Genomic DNA, 24,997 nt, shown 5'->3' on the forward strand with positions numbered 1-24,997 from the left:
AGTGCCACTGAAAATCAGCTCGTGTGCCATCTTTGGCATGCGTGCCATAGGTTGCCTACTCGTGGTCTACCCTATAGCTACCCATGATTGGCTTTTGGTGCTCGTGAAATTGACTTTTTTGGGGGAATACTTTTAACCAACTTGCAGCCCAAGAGGGCTCAATGGTTGCTATTGATGGCACATATCAAATGCCTACAGCTGAGCCAAGTACCTCTAGCTAGTGTGACCTCTAACTATACGAAGGGGAAAAAGGCGAATAGAATGCAAATTCACTGAGCACAGGTCAGATAAAGGGACCCTGTGTTTTAATAGACTCCCTTTGTAGCTTTGGTCAAGTCTCAGCCTCCAACTGATGTCAATTCTACAGACAGGGAAACATTTCTATTGTATAGTGCTGTTCTGGTGATTAAAGTTTATGAAAAGCTATTACAAGTGCTAAAATTTATTGGAAGGCACACACAACCCTCTAGTGACTGCAGGCCTAATAGCTCCTAAAGCTGAGGTCTAGAGAGCTGTCCCTTAAAACACACTTACCTGGTGACAGCTAGGCACGGGTCCCAACCCAAGCAGCAGGCCTAAATTTCTCCCTCCCATTTTTACAGCAGCTCAGTTAAATTTGGATACCCAAGACTGTCTGGTGTGTAGTAGTGTGATCAGGAGGGGCAAACATTTGTTTGGCAAGCCCACCCAAAAGCACTAAGGCTGGTTCTAGTCAACAGGCGGTTTCAAAAAGCAGACCAAGGGTAGAGCTGATCCTTTCAGTTTACATCATCAAAATCGAGTTTCTGCTGGGACATAAGTGCTCTAACATTAAAACAGCAGCCCTCACTGAGAAACACAGACCCCATTCAGCCAATGGAGATACTGGAACAGTGACAGATTGCCAGATGAGGGTTTTTTTATTTAGTAAATATTCACTTGGCCGAGTTACTGTAACTAAATCGCTGGAGTTTCACCTGCATTAAAGACACACTTACCTTTCAAAGTACAGCACAGTACTTTTCTCCTAATTTACGTAAATCTAACAACTTGTTTAATTAAAAACAGATTATACCATCCAAATGAGTCAATTTAATTAAGGGATTTAATTTGATTGTTGTTCTCTTCTGCTTTATTTCACACTTGCAGCTCTCACACATAGCAATATGAAAAGGTTTGTTTCTTACAAGAGACGTTCAATACCATCCCTCCCAAAGCTTGAGAAAACAAAGTTTTTAAAAGGGAAGGCTATGCAAGAGATTGAGGGCTTGGGGGAAATGAACTCCACTCTATGGCTGTTAGTTATATATAAGCTGCTATTATATATTCTATTTTGAGATTTGATATTTTAAAGGAGTTTGCCAAACATTAAGGATTTTGACCCTGCATACATTTACTAGTAGGCATAGTGCTCACTACCACAAGTAGTCCCATTGAAATCAGAGAGATTACTTACCGGTACTTACAGTGGTGAGCACTACGTCTTGTAGCAAAATGTTGAACTGGAGCCTCCATACACGTTTGTTTCTATTTAATCACTAGAAAATATGCAGACTTTATACTGAAACCCAATAACCCCTGGACAAAAGGCCATCCTTATCAACCAACCTCTTAAGAAGCTGCCTCAGAACCGTCTCAAATGGATCGAGTGCAATCCTGCTCCACGTTAGTTATAAGGCCATCTCTTAAATTAGTGTCAGTAACAGGTACAGCTGAAGCAGTGACAAATATGGTTTAAATGCAAGTATAGGTAAATATAATTGATTTCAGAAGCCTTAGTTAAACCTGAGTTTAGCCATATGATGCTAAATACAGTTTCATCTTTTGCACACTTGCCGATAAACAGTGCTCAGCTCTATCGGTTGCTCATACCCGTTGTCAGCAACAGGTAGTTTTCCAAGTACAAACAAGGCTTTACAGTCAGTCTTGTCAGAAAGAGACAGTAAAGAAGGGTGGGTATTGTTTGGTTGTTTTTTTTAAGAAAAAACTATTCAGAGACCTACCTGTTTAGTTAGGTGTTCACTCAATGTGGTGTATTTTAATAAACCAAATTGTGTACTTACCCAACAGTGGGACTATTAGCGATACACTCTCAAGTACTTTAGTTCAAAAATTGAGAATTTAAAAAAAGAAAAAAAAAAGTTTTGCATAAGGCTGTCACTTAATTGCAGCTAACTCACATGATTAACTCAAAAAAGTAATCATGATTAAAAATATTAATCGCAGTTTTAATCACACTACTAAACAATACCAATTGAAACTTATATTTCTTGGATGTTTTTCTATATTTTCAAGTATATTGATTTTATTACAACACAAAGTGTACAAGTGCTCACTTTATATTATTATTACAAATATTTGCACTGTAAAAAATGATAAAGAAATAGTATTTTTCAGTTCACCTCATACAAGTACTGTACTGCAATCTCTTTGTCCTGAAAGTGCAACTTGAAAATGTAGATTTATTTTTTGTCACATAACTGCACTCAAAACCAAAACTTTGTAACACTTCAGAGACTACAAGTCCACTCAGTCCTACTTCTCCTGCAGCCAGTTGTTAAGACAAACAAGTTTGTTTACATTTACAGGAGATACTGCTGCCTGCTTCTTATTTACAATACCACCTGAAAATGAGAACAGGCATTCTCATGGCACTTTTGTAGCCAGCATTGCAAGGTATTTGCATGCCAGATATGCTAAACATTCGTATGCCCCTTCCTTCTTTGGCCACCATTCCAGAGGACATGCTTCCATGCTGATGATGCTCATTAAAAAAATAATGTGTTTATTATATCTGTGACTAAACTCCTTGGGGAAGAATTCTATGCCTCTTGTTCTATTTTACCAGCATTCTGCCATATATTTCATGTTACAACAGTCTCGGATGATGACCCAGCATATGTTCATTTTAAGAACACTTTCACAGAAGAAGTGACAAAACGCAAAGAAGGTACCAAAATGAGATTTTTCAAAATAGCTACAGCACTCGACCCAAGGTTTAAGGATCTGAAGTGCCATACAAAATCTGAGAGGGACGAGGTGTGGAGCATGCATTCAGAAGTCTTAAAAGAGCAACACTCAGATACGGAAACTACAGAACCCGAACCACCAAAAAGGAAAATCAACTTTCTGCTGGTGGCAGCTGACTCAGATGATGAAAATGAACATGCGTCGGTCTGCTCTGCTTTGGATAGTTATCAAGGAAATCCATCATCAGCATGGATGCATGTCCTCTGGAACGGTGCTTAAAGCATGAAAGGACATATGAATCTTTAGAGTATCTGGCACGTAAATATCTTGCGACTCCGGCTACAACAGCATCATGCAAACACCTGTTCTCACTTTCAGGTGACATTGTAAACAAGAAGCAGGCAGCATTATCTCCTGCAAACTGTAGCCAAACTTGTTTGTCTGAGCAATTGGCTGGACTAGGACTGAGTGGACTTGTAAAGTTTTACATTGCATTGAAAAATAAAACAAACAGGTTTTTTTTTGTACATAATTCTACATTTGTAAGTTCAACTTTCATGATAAAGAGACTGCACTACAGTACTTGTATTAAGTGAATTGAAAAATATTATTTATTTTGTTTTTTATAGTGCAAATATTTGTAACAAAAATATAAAGTGAGCATTGTACACTTTATATTCTGTGTTGTAATGAAAATCAATCTATTTGAAAACGTAGAAAACATCCAAAAAACAATAAATGGTATTCTGTTACTGTTTAACAACAGGATTAATCGAGATTAATTTTTTAAATCTCAACAGCCCTTGTTTTGCAAAACGCAAAATGCAGTAGAAATATTTTATTAAACTTCACTCCTTCCCCTCCCTTAGAGAACATACAAAAGCAGCTTGAGAACTGAACCAAGCCTGGAATGAAATGCTAGATTTCACCACTAGCCAAGCCGTATAGAGCACTCCGCATACATGTCACAGAACATTGCTATATTTGTGTTTGAATAGAGACAAACCTCCAAGGATGCTGGCCAGTTCCAGGTTCTCTTTCTATACTACAGAATGTACAACCACTGGACATCACAGCTACCCGAGAATTTCTGTTGTAGCACACAAACAGCAGGGTTCAGAAAAGATGTGGATTTATTTTAATTAGAGGATGGTTTATTTTTATTGTTTCGCAAAGAATTAAAAGAGAGAAACTCTGTTAAAAAGTACTACATTAAGACACTTAGTTTCCATATACAAAAAAGAACAAATTTTTCCAGGCAACTAATAAATGTATTTGTCTTCTGTCACATTAATTTAATAGATCACGAAAGAACCTGAACACAAAGTAAGCACACACCCAAAAAACTCTCCTCATCGCATAGAAGAAAGTGTAAATACAGGAGCCGAAAATTTTACAGGAGCCAAATTAATGAATCAGTCACCTCAAAGGTAAATTTTTAATTCATATTGCATACAGAAACTGGATTTATTATAGGTACTTCTGATGGTCTTTCATGTCTAGTTCAAGGACTCGGTTCATTCTAGGGCCTGAAAATGCAGGCCAGGGGGTAGTGCCTGCAACCCTGCTAATCACAGACAGCTGCACTAACCCCAGAAGTGGGTGGCACTGACATGTTAGTGGGCAGAACCAGGACTCCTAGTAGATGACTAATTCAGTGAGGAACCAAAGTACTGTGGTTCCAAACAGCAGCTTTATGCCAAATAAAATGTTATATTAGAGGGCAATAAGATAAAACTGAGGTAAAGTCAGGGAGGAGAGGAATGGAAATAATTACTGCAGTGACATGATGAATGTTCTGAATTAAATTTCCAGACAGAAACTATTTTAAAATGGAGTTAAGGGGGAGAATACATACCAGCCATTTTGAGTGATATACTACAGGATATTGTAATTATCTCCAAAATGATCTTTATAATCCTAGGAAATTCAGATTTAAGATATGGAAATGCACAGTTAGGGCACCTAAACAACCTTAACTCTGCTCTATAATGAAACCATACAATAACCAGACGATTATGGATTAAGGCATTTTAATCTCAGACTAGAGTAAAATGATCTTTAGAAGACACTTCTTTTTCTAATGTGTCTTCAAAAAGGGAAAAAAGGAGAAAAAGGAGAGCTTAGACATACCAACTGTTGGGAGATGGGATAGGCTCCCTGAATATATGTACGCAGAAAAATGTATATTTAAAACTAAATATGATCTTTGGGGTCTGATATTTGAAGCCATGTAGGCTGGCAATCCTGTGCTATTACTAGGGTTGCCACCTTTCTAATGGCTGGTAACCAGACCCCGAGACCCCATCCCTTCTCCACCTCTTCCCCCAAGGCCCAGCCCCCATCACTGGCAGGGTCTTCACCTGCACAGCCAAGGCTGCCTTACCCACCACCTGTGGGCTGCACAGGGCCTCACAAGCAGCCTGGCCCCAGAGGCAGCTGCAGCGGCTGCTGCACTGCCTTCTCCTTTCTGCTTAGGATTGCAACATTTGCCACAGATAAAAAACAAAAACAAAAAAACACGGCACCCAAACAGACACACAAGCTGAAACCTGGACTGTCTGGGTGAAAACCAGATGGGTGGCAACCCTAACTATTACCACAATCCAACATTAGTACAATATAGCAAATCACCCTCCACAGGAATCATGTATCATACTCCTTCCCCATCCCTCAAATCTACCCCAATAAAGAGTTCTCTCTACATTAATACTCTTTTCTGCCTACAGCTCTCACCTCCATGGGGAGACTCTCGGATATCCCAAATGAGAACCCGGCCATCGTCGGATGAACTGGCAAAGACGTTATCATTCACTGGACTCACTGAAAGGCCATACACTGCATCTTCATGTGCAAACACATCCAAGGTCTCACTGCTGCAAGACAAACATGTATTATTTCCCCTCCTTTTGGTGTACATTGTTTCAGGAGGCAATTGATAGCCATAGTTTTGTCACCTGGCAGTACTGAGTGACAAGATTAACACAGCTCAGACTAGATATGAAGTTCTTGTTATGGATTTAAAAAACAATATTTGCTAACTAGATATCTACATATCTATCACAAAAAGCCTCCAAAGTGTGAAGGTGTTTACAAGAGTGAATTTGCATTAGATAAGTTTTGTAATAAGTGAGCTAGGTTAGTTCCTCTTTCTTTTCAGTCTTTTAAAGGTTACAAGTTACTACTATACTAGTAATTGTAAACAGAATTAATATAAAATAAACAGTTACTCAACTGTGACTTTTTAAGGAAGGGAACATAAGTAAAGTAATGGGGTAAATTTATATATATAACACCAGGAATGAGTTTGGCCCAACATTGTGCTACTAACAGCACTGAAGCTTATAAAATTGCAAGAACTTCATGCAAGGGTGGAGCCAGCAACTTTGACAATAATAGTAAGGGAAAATACATTTTGGGGGTCATATCTGTTTTAAAGAAGTAACCTTGCTTACATTGTGCTTGTGCTTTTTATTTCATTTGCATTTCTTTAGAGAGTAAAAAAGGTGGTCTCAAAGGGTTCTGATTTTAGTGAAAGTTTTTGTTTGCTTGCTTGTTTTTTTACCTTGAAAGTATTATGAATGTCAACTCTGGTTTCCTGTGTTTGAGAGGGGTCTTCCTGGGGCCCTAACGATGGCTAGCTTTCATTTCTTAATTAAAAAGAGACAAGGAGGTGGGAGTGTTGATTCTTTAATACAAGAATTCTTTCACCTAGAGGTTTGCCAGTCATTGGAGTTAACTGTTAAAAGAACAACAGTTTTAAGAAGTCTCAGCTACTCAGCTTTCCTCTTGGGATGTCATTTCACTAGTTCTCCAGTCAGTGTCTTCCAGGATAGACCATACCTGAATTTCTAATGCGGAAAACAAGGTGAGAAGATTCCCCCCTCCCCCCAATCCCCTTTCCTCACATCTAATCTTTATCCAAACATACAGCAGCAAAACAAGGGTTCAAGCCCAGTTTCCACTCGCCTCTCATTTTTGTAGGTCACTTTGAAAAGGAGCAAGAAAGGAAGAATGCCAAGAAATGACAGGCCATCATGACTACTTAAAGGCTAGAATGGCCAGTGTGAGGCTCCTAGATTTGCTGTATTTCTTGGGGAACAACCTAGATGCAGTCTGTCTAGCAAAAACTCCAGGGTACAGCAAGCCCTTCAAGGAAATCCTGTCTGAAATTAATGCAAGTTTAAGCAGTGCCCATGCTAAAACTGCTGATCTAGGAGAGAGATTGAGTAACTGTCTCAGGAGGTGACTAACTTGGAAACCAGTTTTGATAATATAAAGGCTAGAATAGCAGCAGCAGAAAGTCCCACTTGAGCATATGAAAAAAAAAAAAAAGAATTTGATGGAACTAGTTTACATACAGCCATCATTAAAACATAAAGTGTTAAACAGAGTGAAATTTTAGAAAATTAAAATCAGAATTCAAAATCTCACACTGACTGGGTTCCCCGCAAAAGATGGTGCAAACAAGTATTGCAGTATTAGAAGAATGGGACAAATGTGCTGCAATTGGACAGAACAGAGCTGAAAAATCCAGTATGTAACAAAAGCACATGCCAAAACAAAATCAAAGGAAGGACTGTACTTAAAACACTCAAGCAAGATATATGGTGAACAATCACTTTCTGTAAAAGATGCCAGTGATAAAGACTTCTTGTCAAATGTGGGGGTGGTGGTGGGGGGGGGGGAGAGATAAAACTGTGTACAGTGTTTGTTTTGATTTACATTCACAGGTGTAAGCCAGAGAACACAAAGTGGAGAGGATTTGGTCTAAGAATGAGTGTGAAGAGCAAGACTACAGCGGTTATATTTTCTCTTCAGTCAAATGTCAGGTCAGACACTCAGGTGAAACATTTAGTTTGGGACTTTTATTCAGCATAAAGAGTTTTGAACACGCCTAGCAACAGAGATCCTTCCAAATTATGCTAACCAGGACTCAGGCAACACAGAGATTTAAGGTTTATATTTCTCCCTATTCTTACATCCGTTCCTGCCTTGTCTGACTTCGTATTCATTTTGCATCAGTGCACATTACTTAATCTGTATTACTTAACAGTTTGTGGGAGCTAAGCAGCATGCACAGACCAAAACATTAGCCTACAAAGATTACACCCCAGAAATCAAATCCAGATCAGAAGAAACACAGTATCCTGATTGTTCAACTCTGATATTTAGACAGAATAACACTATGATGTTAAATATATTTTGGATAACCTTTCTACCCATGTTATCTCACAATATGACTTCTAGGGCACAATTCCCCACAGCCTTGTACTTCTGGTATAAGTGGGTGTAAAATCCTACAGGTGTGAATGACCACTGCCTTGCACCTTGTATTGTTATTTATACCTGTAGGATTTCACACTCACTTTGTACCAAAACTACAAGGCTTTGGGGAATTGGGCCCTTGGAGGCAGATTTTTAAAAAGGTATTTAGACACTTAATTCCCACTGAAGTCAAGGGGAATTAGGTCCGCAGGTGCTTTTGAAAATCCCACTAGGGCCTTGAAACCTTTAAAAATGTGGCCCTTCAACTTTATAATTCCTCATTTGCAACATACTACCGTCTTCACGAGAGTACCTATTCCCCGCACCCCAAAACAACAACATGAAACCAAAGGGAAAACCTCCCCACAATGTAATATTTTTACTTCAAAATGTCACTTTTATTAAAAAAAAGACAGTACATTTTGGGCTAAAATGTTCTAGAAGAAAAGTAAAGACCATCAGTTTGGACGCCTCCAGTGACTAAGATTATGAAGCTGAAGCAGCAGTGGAAACAAACTATGCATTTACCTTTCAACATCATGGAGTATAACTTGCTCATCATTGCCTATAAAGAGAAATATAAACACTTAAAATCACGCACTGGTCATTAAGACTTTATAGTGAAGAAAAAAGTTTTTGCAATTTCCATTTTGAAAACAAAAGCACTGTGGAGCGATGACCAGCCTGGTTGCCCAATGATGAGCACTCTGCTTGTCTACACAGAGGCTCTGGGTCAATTTCTGGTTGTCTAAAGCACCAAGCCTTACAGGAGTGAAGAGTTCTGTAAAGATAGTAAGTCTTAAATAAGGCATGTCTCACATTGCTCAGATACTTCAGTTAATTAAGGAGTGTTGCTGATAAAGCTCTGACCAGTCTCAGCCAAAATTTTAGTGCATGCGTGGGTGGAGAAGGTGATGATGAGAAGTTTCAGGTCTCCTACAGAGACACCTATACCCACTACAATTCACAAGAAAAGGTGTAACAGCTTAAGCTGTTACAACAGAGGAAGGGCAAACTAGATGCTATCATAGTTTTAGCATTTGAATTGTGAGCCCAGTGCACTCTGCATGTTAGTACAACAATGCTCAGTACTGCTGCAGAGACAGCATATTGGGCTACAATCACTGTTATGCAGGTGTGCACTCACTACTGTGACCACAATTATTTTCATATTAAAAATCAGATAGCCTCCCTTGATCATGTTTGTTAAATGCAAGTCAAACCGTCCATATGAATGCAGGCCAAGGAGACTGCATCCATAAAAAATATCCTGGTCCTTCCATGTATCCCCAATCTCTAGCAGTGAAGGTTGTTCCCCCTCCCCCATTCTCTGTACTAAACACTAGCAAATACAGGTTTACCTTCTTCGGTTTCTGAAAGATTCAACACAGCATTGTGCATGCAGTTACCATTCATTTGCAGTGGAAAGAAAGGATAAAATAAAAACCAAAGAACCTCATCCTTAGTCTAAATGCATCTATCCATCCTGTAAATATGATGTCAGCTATCAAGCAGTGATGCTCATGTGATGTTCAGGAGAATGAACAAGGGTTCAGAAGGAACAAGAATCCATTTATTGATATGCATTTTAAATGTAAAGAGGACTCCAAATTTTGGTTTATCTTGCACATGTTTAAATCTGTTTGCTCCATGGAATAAACATGAGAAATAAGTTTCCATGTAGCTAAGTGGAGGCAAGAAGTGTTTAGAGGTTCCTGGCAAATGAGGACACAGAGCAACCATTACTGTGCCAACATTAGGCTATGTCTACACTTCAATTTATGCCAGCATAATGTGTGTTGCTCAGGGGTGTGAATAAACCACCTGTTTGAGCATCATAACTTACACTGACATCAGCACGTGTGTGCACAGCGCTATGTCAGAAGGAGAGTTTCTCCTACCGACGCAGCTTCTGCCATTCGTGGAGTTGGTGCCCCGTTGTAGATGTAGACACACCCTTAGATTACTGTGTAGTGGCTCTTTTCCATGGTCCCTTAATCAATCCATTTACACAAAGTGCCTAGTTTAGATCCAATAAAGCCACATTGATTTCTGTGAAATTACACCAATGATGAATCTAGCCTAGTTTTTCCCAAGGACTTCGAACTCCACTCAATATATACAGATGAACTGAAGAGGAAGCCATTACATCAGTCTGACTTCAATCTTCTACCTATTAAGGAACCTGCTTTCCCCTCCCACTACAAGCTGCAGGAGGAGAGTGAGGAAGAAGAGAGAAGTGGAATGAGAAGGGGGGGGGGAAGAGGGGAGAATACAAAGTCGCCACGAGTTGCCTCTATCTCTGGTTCTATCGCTGTGGTGGGAGGAAAAGATAGAGATGTGGCCAGGACCACAAGTTGACTGGGTTACATGTGGCACCTTGCTGTTAAAAGTGTCCCCACCATTCAGATAGGGTTCACAATAACTTGGTTTTACTGTGATATTTAAAGAAAATTCGTACCAAATTATTTTCCACAAATGGTAAGAATTGTGTGTAACTCTTCCACTTCATTTAGAACATCCCCCCTTTTATACTGGGTATGACAATGAAAGACCAGAAAATGCCCACTATTCTATTCAATTATACTTCTGGGGATGGAACAAAGCATATACAGAAGGTGGTTTGGTAGTCAATGCCCCAGATTTGTATTAGTGGGACTCCATGGAACCACAAGTTCAGTTCAGCTTTTCATTCACTGAGAGTATGAAGTTGAGTTCAATACAGTTTACTATGAGTATTTAAAAACCATTCATGTTCTTTGTGTTCATTGAACATTAAAGGCTTCATGGCACTCGCTGCAGGAGCAGAGTTTGCCTGGTGTCTTTGGCCAAAGTTTCCCTTCCAAAGTTTGTTCTGCAGAGCACTGTCCACCCAGCTGCTGTCTTCCGCTCTAGAAGTAGTTTGATATAATAAACTTTACCTGTATACATACACACAAAATGCTTTGAGATCTTTTAGACAGAAGAATATATATATATATATTTATTTATTTCACTTTATACTTGTTTTGGGCAACCTGCCTCAATCCATAACAAACACACTATCAAACATTTTCATGATAAGAAGGAGTTCTTCTTTCATTGTTGGTATGAACTAACAGTTCCACTCACTTTAATCAAGTTTCCATATTTTAGTTTTTCAATTTGCAAAAATAATCTGATTTTCTGTGGTTGAACTTCAACTCAATTCAAATTGCAATAATATATTGGACAGGGAAAACCTTTTACACTTGCACTTCTATCATACCTTTCAAGGATGTCAGACTACTTTATAAAGTATATTTAGCCCTCTTTTATAAAGGGAAATAAAACAGAGAAGGTAAGAGACTTAGTTTACAGCACTGATTATGATGTTCACAAAATCTCAGTGGGAGAAGGAAATCAAGAGCTCCAAAAATGTGCTAAAAAAGAAACTACATCATAGTGTGGGCAGATGAAGGATACACATTTCTTTCCCTTCTTTACTGGTCTCAGACTGTAGAAGGAATGCTCTGCATGGATTTTGATATTTACGCAAATATTCATTCATTAAAACATGTTTCTTCTCCTCCCCTTCTCTGAAAAAGTTTCACTATAAAAAAAAAGGGGGAGGGGGAGAATCTAGTACTGATGAAAGGTGTCAGACCAAAAATTTCAGAGACTGCAGTCCTCTATATATTTCTCCAGAGCAAGTACATGTTTCTGCCACACACCTTCTGTCCCAATACCTCAATCCTGAATTTTAAGAATTTAAGTTGTTCAGTTTTAACAGCCAGTTTACTACCCAAGTGAAGTAAGACTATCAGCAAGTGGGCTAATCAGTGCCAAGTGTCTGCCCACTGAAATCTGGAATGAGATCTCAAGCTCATTTCAGAGACCACTGAACAGCCATCAGATGGCAACAGCATTTGATCACTACCAACCTGTTCTAAATTTGAACTGGCAACCTACAGTGAAAGCTCTGTATTCCATGCATACTTGTGGAACTGTCAGAGACAATTCTGTTGGAAGGCCTGCTCCTTAGCTGAGCCAGAGCTCAAGAAAAGGCAAAGGTGGCTCTACTTCTTCAATCTCCAAAGGCTGATTTGGATCCAGTGATATCATTCAGAAGCCTCAGAGTGCTAGGACGCCTATGCCAGGTTAGGGGAGGGATCAGGAGCAATGACATAGAGCAGACTATGCCAGCTCAGCAACATTCAAATTTTTTTCCCCCTGTTTCAGGGGACTCCTCAAGGGCCAAGCTAGAGCAGTTCTGTGCAGGCCAATGGGTCTTTGTGTGGGATAGTATCTGGCCCATTGTTTTTATTCTAAAGAGTTTATAATCCAGTCTCCTTAAATCAAGTTTCTTTTCCTTCCTTACCTCCAGAGAACACTTTTGTGTTACCACTGTTGAAAGCTAGGCAGAAGATGTTAGAATGATGCTCCCCTTTCAGCTGCACTGGTTTGACTTTGGAGTGGATGGCTTGTTCCATATGCCAAAGCAGGACCCGGCGGTCATCCCCTCCTACAAAAAACGAAAGGAAGCCTGTGTGACAGACTGAACTAAATGTAAGCCAATGGAAGAGAGAAGTAAAAGGTATTTTACATTGTCAACATTCACACAGGCTTTGTTGGGATCCAGATTAATTTACCACACAGCCCCCTCCACCCTTCCACCTCCATTGGTTTGGATATGCTAATGGTTATGAACAAAATTATTCACATCAAGAGATAAACAACACCTGGACATTTTGCTTATGAAATGCAGAGAAGACAGCAGGTTAAGTCTAAAAGATTAAATACTTTCTTTTTGAAAACAAAAAAACAAAAACATTCTTTCAGCATATACAGACATGATCAGCCTGCATGGACCAAAAGAACCTACCATAAATTGGGCTGGCTACAGGACAGGGTGTTAAGTATCAAGATTTTATCACAGATGCATCAGCATGCCCTCTCAACTATTGTTAAATTAAAGACTTGTAAAGGGTAAAAAATGTATTTCTGTGGTGAATACCTATCACAGGCCAGTTTATAGGGACAATCAACAGAGCAATATGGGCTTAAATACATTTTTTTTTTTTAATTTGCAGCTCATTGTAGTCTTGACCATTAACCTGGTCACCATTTTGAAAGCAGTAAACCATCCATAAAATATACTCAAATATTTGCCAGACAGATAAGGCAAAAGTTGGCAAGGAAAGAAATATTAGCCAATTTGCAAGTTTCTAAAAACAGTATTAAAACAGTTATTAGACTTAGGCAGAATAGCATTTGACAATGCCCTTTGAACATAGAGTGCTTTTGAAAAGTACATGTTTGAAGATTTGGATAAGAAAGTATTTTTTAAAGGAAGAGCCAAATAACTTAGGCTCAAAATAAATTTAGTTGGCGATTTTTTAGTATGTGAACAAAAAATTATACTGGAAATAAGACAAGTCATTACATAGAGAAAGTTTCAGTTAAAACATTTTAACATTTCCTTGCACAACTGGAAGCCCAAAACACAGCAAAAGTGAATCTGACTACAACCAAAATGAAGCTGATTGGTTTGATTTTTATTATCCAAGCAAAGTCAAATGCATAGAGTTCAAAAAAACACCCCACACAATTAAAAAAAAAGGTTAAATATAATAAGATTTGTTAAAACTATTTTAGTAACAGAGAAGGAAATTTTTTCATGGAATTGAGTTATACTGAATGGGCCTTAAGTAACCAGTGTCTCAGCTAAGTCAAACGTCTTAAGGCAATCTTTCTAAAATCTGTTAAACAGCACAGCAGTATTCAAACACTTCTTATACAATAAATTCTTTGGGACAGGGACCATCCCTTCTTCTATTTTCGTACTGCACAGTACATGCTGATGATATGACAGACTTGTAATATGTTTGATAATCTCTAGGAATAGAGATTACAAATAAGTGACATGTCCAGATTAATTACAAATAAACTTCAGTTTATTGAAAACTGATGTGAGCTTGGCTTTCTTGCTGGCTGAAAATGTGGCACAGGAAGTTCACATGTACACTCCAGCTGTTTTAGATGAGTGAGTAATTAATAAGTGAGGGTTTCAGATAAATGCCAGAGGCAGTCATTGAAACACATTAAATTAAGTCTTTAAGCTGAAGAAACCTGGCAGACACTGACACTTTTAATTGGTTACTTTTCAGAGATCAGAGTTATTGTCAAAGTATCAATCTGCTTGTGACAATCATGTCTTTTAGTTGTCACCAGCCAGCAACACCAGCAGTTTAGGCTCAAGCCTTCAATATGTAGGGGAGGTGATCAGCAACATTACTGTACTTCTATCAGATATGTCTTGAGCTGTACATTGTAAGAGGGCTGTTTATAGAGTCAAAATATAAATTTCATATTCTATCGTGGGAACAACGTCAGACTGTAAAACCACCACCACGTGCCTACATTACCCTAATGCTCCTAGTTCTCAAATGTGACTACCATCAACTAGGATTCCCACAAATTCTGTTAATTCTGTAAAAAGTGCATTTCCTGTCAATGCAATCTTTAAAAGTTAAGGAAGTCACCAAGTAAGGCAACATTTACACCCTCATCAACCTCAGTGCACATTTTACCACCTGAACGACACAATATCCAGGGACACTCAGAATGCTCATCTGCAAAATAAATTCCCTTTGACTTCCAACAGCCATTCAGTCCTTTTCTGACAGAAGTTACGAAGGTCACCCCAGCAAGCATAAGCATTGCACAGCAGGGCTTCCCTGCTGCAGAACTTTGTACATTTAGTGCACGTGTTCGGAAGAGGAGGAATTACAATTGGGATGGGATATGCAGTGGGAAAGTCTTTTACATGTTACAATTTAACACTTTCAAGTACTGAGTGCGCAACATGGATTCCCTCTCCCTGTCACCTCTATACATCCCCTTCTCTTTAATGGGTTTCTGTTCCCTGCAACTCCCCTTTATGCCTCTGAGACATATGACTCACTCCCCTGCAAACCTCTGAATAGCCGTTCTGGGCATCCACCCCATCCACAGCCACCTGCAGACTAGCTAAAGTTTGGTACAGAGAGTAGGGATTACCTAGTAAGGTTCAGACTGACATGTGCCAGTCTGGAGAGCCATGATCATGGAGGTATGGTCTCCATTTGGCCAACTACAAGCTCCACTTCTCAGGAAAAAAGTGTAACTCCTCCCTATTTCCTGCCCACTACATGCATCTTATTGCTAATATCTTAGGTATATATATGGCTACTCCATTATGACACCATTTGAGCATCTCATTATCTGTAATATATACTTATCCTCATATCAACCCTGTAAGATGGAGATAATAGCAATTCGCTATTTTACAGATGGGGACTGAAGCACTGAAAGACTAAGGACTAGTCTACAATGAAAAATTGTAGTTATGCCAACTAGCAGGGAAGAGTAGTAACAAAAATCGGCACGCCTAACCAGCATCTCTCTGCTTGCAAAAACCCTAGTGTAGATGCAGCTATACTGCCAAAAGTCATTTTGCTGTAGAGCTTATTTCATTCAGGAAACTGTTACAACCTATACCAGCAAGAGAACTCTTTCGGCAGTACAAGTTGTAACTCCACTAGGAGCCTTTATTAGCAAAGCTATACCCAGAAACCCTTTCTAGTGTAGACAAGGCCTAAGAAACTTGTCCACAGATCATACAAAGTCTTTGGCAGAACCGGGCACTGAATCCAGGTCTCTGAATCATAGGCTAGCACCCTACCCGCTGGACCATCCTTTCTCTAGGACATGGTGGAAGAAGGCAAAGGGATTTTAGATTTGCAGGAAAAGCTGCCTGAGAAGTACAGCTTGTAGCTTCTCTCTGAAGGCAAATCTCTCATGGCTCACTACAAGAAAGTCCAAGAGTCCCAGTCCTTTTGGACTACCACTACCAAAGTTTAAGTCCAAAAGAACCTATGATGGCACAGCTGGATGGATGGATGTAGGGGCAGCACAGAGGAAGCTAAAGTGTGGAGTTTGTGTATTACTGACCCCATCCCTTCTAGAATGGTGGTTAGAGTAACTAGTAGGTGTATGACTGGCAGTGCTTTACAGTGTCATGGTAGCATTAGAGACAAGATTTGAATAACCCATGAAAATTTTTTTTGATGAAAATTCCTTCTGAGTTGATATTTGCTATGCTGTTTCTCAGACAGAAAAGGAATGGCTCTGAAGTTTTATTTTTTAATAAAATCCATTGCGTCATAATCTGTTGACAATTCCTTGCATTATGATTTTTCCCAGTACTGATAATAAGCTTAGACCTCTATATTACTTGCATCGGAAGGATATCCTTTCTTGGCACAATAATTGGCACAATTATTGCCTTTAATCAGGGGGAAATAATAATGAAAGTAATTGTCAACAGAACAAGTCTAGTTTTAGAGAAACTAGTAGGCACATAACAATGAGACTTTAAACCAGGCCAAAGTTACATTGATCAAGATATTCACACAGAGTTGATAAGGGGGGAGAAAATAAAAAAAGAGAGAGAGAATGGGGATTAAAGATGTTTGCTGTTTTCACCAACTTGAAGAAAGCATTTGATTTGGTTTGGAGGAATGCATTAAGAAAAGTAGTAAAATCAAATGGATTTCCAGATAAGGTAACTGCAATTGTAAAAGAAAATTATGTACTGAGGCTCCTGCTGTGCCGTAAGAATTGGTGGAAAATTAAGCAACTGGTTCAAGTCAAAATTTAGTGTAAGACAAGGAGGCATGGAATCCCCATTGCTTTTCATCATGTTCTTAAATGGGATGTCAGGAATGGTAAACAAGTTGGAGAGCATGGCACTCTAATATAGAGTTAAGCTATTTACTTATTCCGACAACATCATACAACTGGCAAAGATGTTTGAATTAGTGAGTATACTCTTTGCTACTTTGGAAAACTGGTGTGCTCAATTTGGAATTACAATAAATGCCAAGAAGATGAAGGGGTTTTAATTTTGGAAAAGGGACAATACATAAAGCATTGAAATGCAGCTGCAGTGAAGTTGAAGAACAAGTAATAATCACATGTGTACCCAAGAAGCTTGATGAGTGCTGATGGTTCCATAAAGGAAGAGGTTAAATGGAGATATACTTTAGGTACAAATGCTGCACAGAAGTTGATGAAACCATGAACTGATAAAAACAGTATGTTTGGTACCAAAGTGATAATTCACCAAACCAGCGTACTACCAGTATTACTCTATGGTCCAGAAGCAGCTGCATTAAATGAAACTATTATCAGATGGCTGGAGACAGGAGAGATGAGAATTCTTCAGAAGATGGCAGGTGTAAAGTGGAATGATTTTAAGATAAATGAAGTTAGGAGGAGAGCTGATGAGAAATCATGGTGCTGGATTGGCTACAAACAGAAAATATTACAATGGTAGGGAAGAGTGTAGAAGACAAACAGATGACAGGATGCCAAAGAAAATGATGCAAACACAACAGAGGTAGGTCTGACCTAGAGGCTTTCCACCAACTAGATGGTGGGACATCACATGCAGGGACATTATCAGGCTGGACTTAATGGGGGACCAAGCCATGGACAAGAACGAATGGCAACACTTGTACTGCACGGGTAAAGATGCTTTGGGATGAGAAGAGGAGTCATATAAAAGGTAAATAATGACCCCTTCTCTAAAATGTTGCATCCACTTTCCTTACTCCTACAAATCAGATGTCTCTTGGCCCAAAAGTATAGTTTTACTCATAGAAGTAACTATATCAAGATAGCACATTTCTTCTCAACAAAACTTCTCTCCTTGAGCATACTCAGATATCCCATCTATTTAGTTTAAATTAGTACCCAAGTTTTTACAGCATTTTGGTCATATCAGCACTTGCTGAACCAGTACAGCTAAGAGCCACAGGAAGTAAGGGAAATCCAGTGTAACAAAACTGTTTACTAAAATCCCAATCAGTTATACCTGTGCCACTGTAGACAGAGGCATTGAACAGGTGTCAGAGACCTAATTTGGACTGCTGAACTCTTATTAACAGTAATGAAGTGCAAAAATGGGAAGAACTCAGTTTAACTCACAGATCCTGGGTTATGTTTGCAAGATTGACAGTTTAAAAATTGCAAATTGAGCATGAAATCCCTCAAAATGCCATTTTTAGTCATTTTTCAGACAGAATCACATTTTAAAGGCTTTAAACTTGTCCTCATTGAAGACTAAAGTACTTGACAAAGGCCTTTATTCATTATGGGTTAAACTCTGGCTTCTTGCTTCAGCCACATACGAAGCCGTCAGCCATGTAGAGAAATATGCCAAAGAAAAATCCACCTCCAGGACAATCTGGGAAGTGGTCACCCTTTCTACAATCCCAATTCCTTTATATCCACAGTATAAAGCAGAACCCCCACATCAGTCGGTATGTTCTCCTTACTCTAAGGCTGCAGTGACTCTAGCACTGTGGAGAAGGATAGGTAGCATTCCTGTGCCCTACTCAAAGGTGTTATACTAAGTAGCATCTACACTAGGTATCTTAACCATTTCCTAGCAGAATTGCAAGACCATAAGTTTAAGCAGAAACCATTCACTGCCTTCACATTAGCCGTACTGAACCATTGCAGTTTTGCCCCACATACATTAGTGCTCCCTTGAACTGCTTCAGCCGATGCCTTCTGAGTAGGTACCTATCCAACAGGGCTCAGCATTATGGATTCTGGGAGATGAGACGCCACTATGCGACAGTAGCAGGAAGACCATCTAAAATCTTTCAGTACTGTCCACACTAGCCCTAAAATGATCCAGACTGACCCAGTATTTAGCCGTGCTGAAAGCAAATCTACTCTCAGCATTTGCCAGGCATTGTAAACCACCTGGATCACTTATGTATGGACACAGAAGTATTATATAAGCATGCTAGGAAGGACTAAGCAGCTCTTCGCACAGAGTTCCTCTAATGTATACAAAGCCTAAGTGAGCTCCCTGATCCTCTCTACTTCTGGTACACACCAGGACCAATCATTGAAGAACCAGTGCCCCAGGGAGGTGACATCCCCAATCCCAATTGCCAAAACCTATTGATCCAACCATCTAGAGCAGAGTGTCCCCATATTTGCAAGGGAATTGCACGCACTTATGCCAGGATTGAATTTGGCCCTTTTTAAATGTACTTAGTAACATGATTCCCCCAACAAAAAGTGGTAATACTTCACTACTGTTGCTAAGGTCATCTCATTACCCTGCTTCTGATCCACACTCCTTTGGACTTGCACCTCTCATTCTGTTGCCAGACATTACCAAACACTCTCTCTTATCCCTACAAGTTTCCAATTAAAACTTACAATCATAGGTAGGCCACTTAAATATTATTTGGTGAGGGGAAGAGCAGGCAGAGAGGGAAAAGAGAGCAGGAAAATGCATACATATATTAAGGAAACCTAGGACCATAATATCCTCCAGAAATTCTCTTGATGATGCAGTCTAAACCAGAAAAAACTACGAGGCACTGATAAACACATACTTGTGTTTATCAAAGATAACATGGACACATGGGGGGAGATGGGCAAATGCACAAACAAGAAAACATACCCAAAAGCAAGGCTTGAAAACACATTATGTAACACCTACTAGCCCAAGAATAAAAGTTCATTAGTTAGGATTCCTCTAGCACCTCACCTCTTTAAAGCCACACCCTGCAGAAACCTCACCCCTGTAATTTAAAGGAATCAAATAGTTGAGTATAATTTACTGTGTGCTACACCTTAACGCTTACATATAATCAATCTCAATTTTTAAAATGCAACTTGCTCTCAAGAATGGTGGAAAAGCAGGAGGAAAAAATTGTTGAATAAGCTTGCAAACTTTCACATTTATTTGTCCAATAATATATCTACCAAATAATATCTGATGAGCTACAGAGAAAGCAGCCTGCACCACTTCCCACAGCCCCCATTGGCCTGGAGCAGCGAACCGCAGCCAGTGGGAGCCGCAATCGGCCAAACCTGCGGACGCATCACCTAAACAAACCAGCCAGGCCCGCCAGGGTGCTTACCCTGGCGAGCCGCATGCCAGAGGTTGCTGATCCCTGCACTAGGCCTTAGCCTAGGCAAACATACACTTTTCCTGGCGCAGTGTGGAAGGGAGGTGCATTGGAGAGTTAGCCTGCCAGCAGTGGTTCCTGTCCCGCAGTGCTGGCCCCAGCTCCGAGCTTTGTAATGCCATTCACTCAAATTTGGCCCAAGCGCCCCATGACAGAGGGGCAGATGGCCAAATCTAAGACTATGTCTACACTATGGACCTTACAGTGGCACAGTTGCACCGCTACAAGATCTCTTGTGTAGCCACTCTATGCCAATGGGAGAGAGCACTCCCACTGGCATAATTAAACTAAAGAGCGGCAGTAGCTATGTTGGCAGGAAATGCTCTCCAGCCAACATACCAGCTGCACTTCTGTCAATGAAACTTATGTCGGTCAAGGGAGATGTTTTCTTCATACCGTGACCAACAAAAGTGCTAGTGTAGACAAAGCCTGAATGATTAGTGTTGAGAGTCCGTGCGCCAGATCACAATAACTACAGTGAGGAGCCAGGCCCAGCCTCATAGGGCAGGAGCCACTGCTTTGGGGTGAACGTGGGGCAGGCTCACCCTCCAGTGCGTCCCACCCCTCTGGGCTCCTCCTCCTCACCAGACCATGATTAGGGTTATGACAATAGGATGAAGGGTACATATATGTAACAGTGAGTTTAAAAAAAAATGCAGTTAGAGGGTTGCCTTAGTAAAAAGCGTGGGAATCAATATCCTAAGGCTTTCCCAAGCAGTAGCAATGTGAAACTAACACGATTCATGTCAGTTTCTCTTGCTACCTACAGGCTTTGTAATAGCAGCAAAACACTCTGGTCATTTGTGTCTCTGCCACAGATTAGGAAAGCTAAGAGCAGCAACAAAGGCACTTGAGCTGTTCGTGGATTTAGGGCTTGTCTACACAGAGACATTTACAAGCAAAACTATATTGCTATAACTGGCCACATGGACACCCTTACTCCAGGGAAAATGCCCACATGAGGAGTTACCATGGTATTATAGCGGTAGAGTTATGCTCCTAAATTCCTTGTGTAGACAAGCTCTACGGAACGCTCACTGTTCATATTTAGGTTTTCTTTTCTAACCATTATGAACAGAACCAGAGGGGTAGCCATGTTAGTCCGGATCTGTAAAAAGCAACAAAGAGTCCTGTGGCACCTTATAGACTGACAGACCTCTTATAGGAGCATAAGCTTTCATGGGTGAACACCCACTTCGACGTGCGTCTGATGAAGTGAGTATTCACCCACAAAAGCTTATGCTCCAATATGTCTGTTAGTCTATAAGATGCCACAGGACTCTTTGCTGCTTTTTACATTATGAATAGAATTTTTCAATTAGTTTCCACAGCAATTGACGGCATTTGCCTGGGAAAGATTCTTACTCAGCCCAGTCAAATGGGTTTTTCAAGCACAAGTGTTGCTACCACACACTATGGCTAGGCAAAAAGCACCCATTATGCCTCCTTTCCCCCGCTCTATGTCTCCAATTACTGTTCACAGCATATTAGATAGTCCCCAGGCAAAACCCTGAACATTTCTCCTGTTTAGAGTATGTTAAGACTCTTACAAATGAGAATCCCTTCTTAAAGCAAAGGCTGCAAGACATACAAATCCTGACGATGTGCATTAGTATATGTGACTATTGCTAACAGAAGGCCAGAGAGGCAGGAAAAGTTTCTCTCTTTACCCCATTTTGGAGGAGGCAGACCTTTATTCTGGAGAAGAGGTATAATCTCCTTTTCCAACCCTATGGGGTAGAAGTCCTTTTGCAACACACACGTTTGGAAAACCATGACTGTCAGTAAGGGGAAGTGACACTCCTCTCCTGTCTCTCATATCCCCATTTTGGGAAGCTTGAGGGATGGGGAGGGAGCTGGGATCCTCCTCACACACACAGAGAGCAAGGTCTAGGTGGGGGGCTGTGACACACTCAAGTCTGGAGGGTCTTGGCGTTCAGTGGAGGGCCAGGATCCCTTCCCATCCACCCCCAGTCGGGGGCCCCTGGCTCGGGGGAGGGGGGAACTGCAGGCAGCTCTCGCCTTACATCGGACGGGCGCTGGATCTCCTCCCCAAGGGGTGCTGTGACCCTCCCCCCGGGTTGGGAGTCTCGGGCTAGGTAGAGAGAACTGCAACCCCTAGACCCAACAGGGAGGATCTGGGCGCTGGGCGAGCCTGCTCCGGCCTCCCCTTCCCTGGGCGGAATAGGCCATCGATTCCCCGGCCTGTCGCTATGAGGAGCCCAGGAGAGCGAGGCCTGCAGCTCCCAGCAAAGCCCCGGCCTGGAGTTTGCTCCCTGCCCCTCCGCGCGGAAGGGGAGCGAGGCGTGAAGTACCGCAGGGGAGAAGGCACCTGCCGCAGCCCCGGGGGGACCCGGGCACGGCGCCCCGCGGCCGCTCTCCCCGCTCCCCAGGGTAGCGGGTAACGTCGAGCCGGCGCCCGCGCCCCAGCCCGGCACGGGCACCGCCACCCGCCCGCGGGGAGATCCACCCAGCGGCTCCATCCCCCTCAGCGCGGCCCAGGAGCGACCCGAGCCTCCCGCACCCACCCGCCCGAGCAAGGTCCCGCACCGCAGCCCTTCCCCCAGCGTCTACATGGCCCCCAGCAGCCCCCCGCCCTCCCCAGCCAGTGACCCGCTCCACAGCGCCTCCCGGCTCGCCCCAGCCCCGGCTGTTCGCTGGGACATGTCACCGGGCTCTGCCGATTTCAGCCCAGCTGGTTCCCAACGCCTTCGCCGCGCAATAAACCCCCTGCACCGCCCCCCCCCCCGTGCCAAACACTTTCCTGCAAACTTTGTTGGGGATTCACGCCCCCCCCTCAATACAAAAAATGGGATGCGAACCTGTCAACCATTTTAGCTCCCTCCTTGGGGAACACTAGTCCCTTGGGGGGGGCACTGGAAACGCCACCACAATCCCCCCCTTCCCTGGGTGAGAGTGGGGGGAGGAAGGCAAGATGCTGGGGGGGGGAAGCTGGCAAGGACTGGGGGGTGGGGGGGAAAGAGGACGTTTGCTTTACCTGAGACCAGCCACTGGCCTCCATTGTTGGAGAATTCAATGGCATTGACACAGCCGAAGTGGCCCAGTAGGTCCTTCTTGTAGAGGTTTCTGCAGCCCCGCAGGCGTCTCCTCTGAAAGTCCTGGGTGAGCAGGGGGTCCCCCTGCAAGCCCCGCTGGGACAAGAAGCCCACCACCGACCTCATGCTGCCCCCCCGCCCAGGTCTCCTCTTCATGCTGCTGCCGCCGCTGCTGCTCCCCACCGCCCCCCTCGCTCTCTGCCTTCTCCCCTCCCCCCCTTGTTATGGTTATGATGATTTTTCTTTAGCCAGCCATAGCAGAGAGAGGTGTTAGACACTCCGTTGCTTCCTGATCCCCCTTAAACTCCTCCCCCTCCTCCCCCAGCAGCTGATCCACAGCTGCAGCCTTGTCCTTAATGCAATTCTTCTGCTGCCTGGGTTTGTTTGAATGGTGGCGGCGGCGGCGACGCATTTGGATGTTTAATGGCTAACGCTGGTGTATAATACCTCGCAGACTTACTTAGGAGGGCATCCTGTTTTTGCTCCCGAACTTATTTCAAACACCCCTCCCCCGCCCTCCAGAAAATCGCTAGGGAAGTACTTTCTTCTCCCTTTACGGTCGGATCAAGGTGTCGTATCGTTTCCCATTTGAAGGGGGTTGCCGTGTGAAGGCACTACTAGCTCTTTCGGATGGGGAAGGCAGGAGTGTGTGAGAGGGTTGTAAAAGGGGGCAGCAGCGCTATGCCTGACGTTGGTATCTGTTACCTCGCATATGAAGCGTGGCTGCTGATGCTCAGAAAACACTACCTTTGCTGAAGTCCAACGTATGTAATAAACCCAGTTGATTTCAAGGTCCCTGGAATTCTTTCCCCTTTGTACTGACTTCTAGGGGCTTTCTTCTGCATGCAGTTCCTAGTAGTGGGAAATTGCCGAAATACAGCTAATTTTGGGAATGGGGAAGATAACACCATGGCAATTTCCTGGGTGTCAACACAGCTTCTTCAGGGCTTGGATAGCCCTAAAAAAACCCAAACCATTGAGGTTACCCCAAAATGAGTCTGGAGGAAAAAGAATGTTTCTCCAGCAAAGCTGCAAAATAACGCCTTGAGACAGACATCATTACCATTAATGGGGATGCTTTCATAGAAGTTCATCTTGAAGAAAAGGGGGAAAAAAGTGCCCACTTTCCTTCAAATCTCAAAAAATCTTGAAACGGGGGGATTTGAGTATAAGGAATGGGGCTTTTCTAAAGTGGGTTCCAGCCTATTCTGATACTTGCTAAGAACTTGAGATGCTAATGCTAGGACATGTAACCCAGTAACTGGGAAGGAAAAGTTTTTGGGGGTGGGGGGGGAATTGACAGAACCTGTGAAATTTGTACTGGAAAATGCTGGTGAATTTCTGCAGGATTTCCACGTGCATCCTTCCCCCACCTCTCAAAATGGTAAATTCTACAGGACTTTCTTTTATTCACCAATGGTGATTTTTTGAGGGGAGGGCGAAATGTCCTTTTCCTCCTTTTGTCTGCCCTGAAAACTGATGAATTTCTGCAAGGTTTCCCATTTCTAAACTAGTTGATTGATACAGTGAAATTCAGCAGGATTTCTTTCCCAAATCTGGTGTATCACCTTGCTATGCTGCAGTATGTGTGTGTGCAGGGGGAGAAAATTATTTTTATTTTCTGTTCTACAGAGCCATATTCTTAAATTTTAACACAAGATAACATTGTAAGACAAAAGGAAAATCATTCTAAAAGCAATTAAAGTACAATATAGACAT

General features: G+C 41.8%; 1 protein-coding gene across 3 annotated transcripts in view; it reads right to left on the bottom strand.

Moving 5' to 3' along the window:
- DCAF5 (DDB1 and CUL4 associated factor 5) overlaps positions 1 to 23,589 on the bottom strand; it is a 99,547-nt gene extending 75,958 nt beyond the window's left edge. Inside the window, exons 1-5 of one of the 3 annotated variants that reach the window (XM_050953465.1) lie at positions 21,893 to 22,516; positions 19,799 to 19,832; positions 12,557 to 12,700; positions 8,746 to 8,782; positions 5,686 to 5,825 (exon numbers count right to left, since the gene is read on the bottom strand). In XM_050953465.1, coding sequence (XP_050809422.1) covers positions 5,686 to 5,825; positions 8,746 to 8,782; positions 12,557 to 12,668 — 289 coding nt within the window. In that variant the 5' untranslated portion in view covers positions 12,669 to 12,700; positions 19,799 to 19,832; positions 21,893 to 22,516. Of the gene's footprint in view, positions 1 to 5,685; positions 5,826 to 8,745; positions 8,783 to 12,556; positions 12,701 to 19,798; positions 19,878 to 21,892; positions 22,517 to 23,220 lie in introns of those variants that run through there. The other 2 variants (XM_050953463.1, XM_050953464.1) reach the window with 2 other exon arrangements.
- Between the last annotated feature and the right edge of the window lie 1,408 nt (positions 23,590 to 24,997).

This window comes from Gopherus flavomarginatus, chromosome 5, assembly GCF_025201925.1.
Source record: "Gopherus flavomarginatus isolate rGopFla2 chromosome 5, rGopFla2.mat.asm, whole genome shotgun sequence".
Classification (NCBI taxonomy): domain Eukaryota; kingdom Metazoa; phylum Chordata; order Testudines; family Testudinidae; genus Gopherus; species Gopherus flavomarginatus.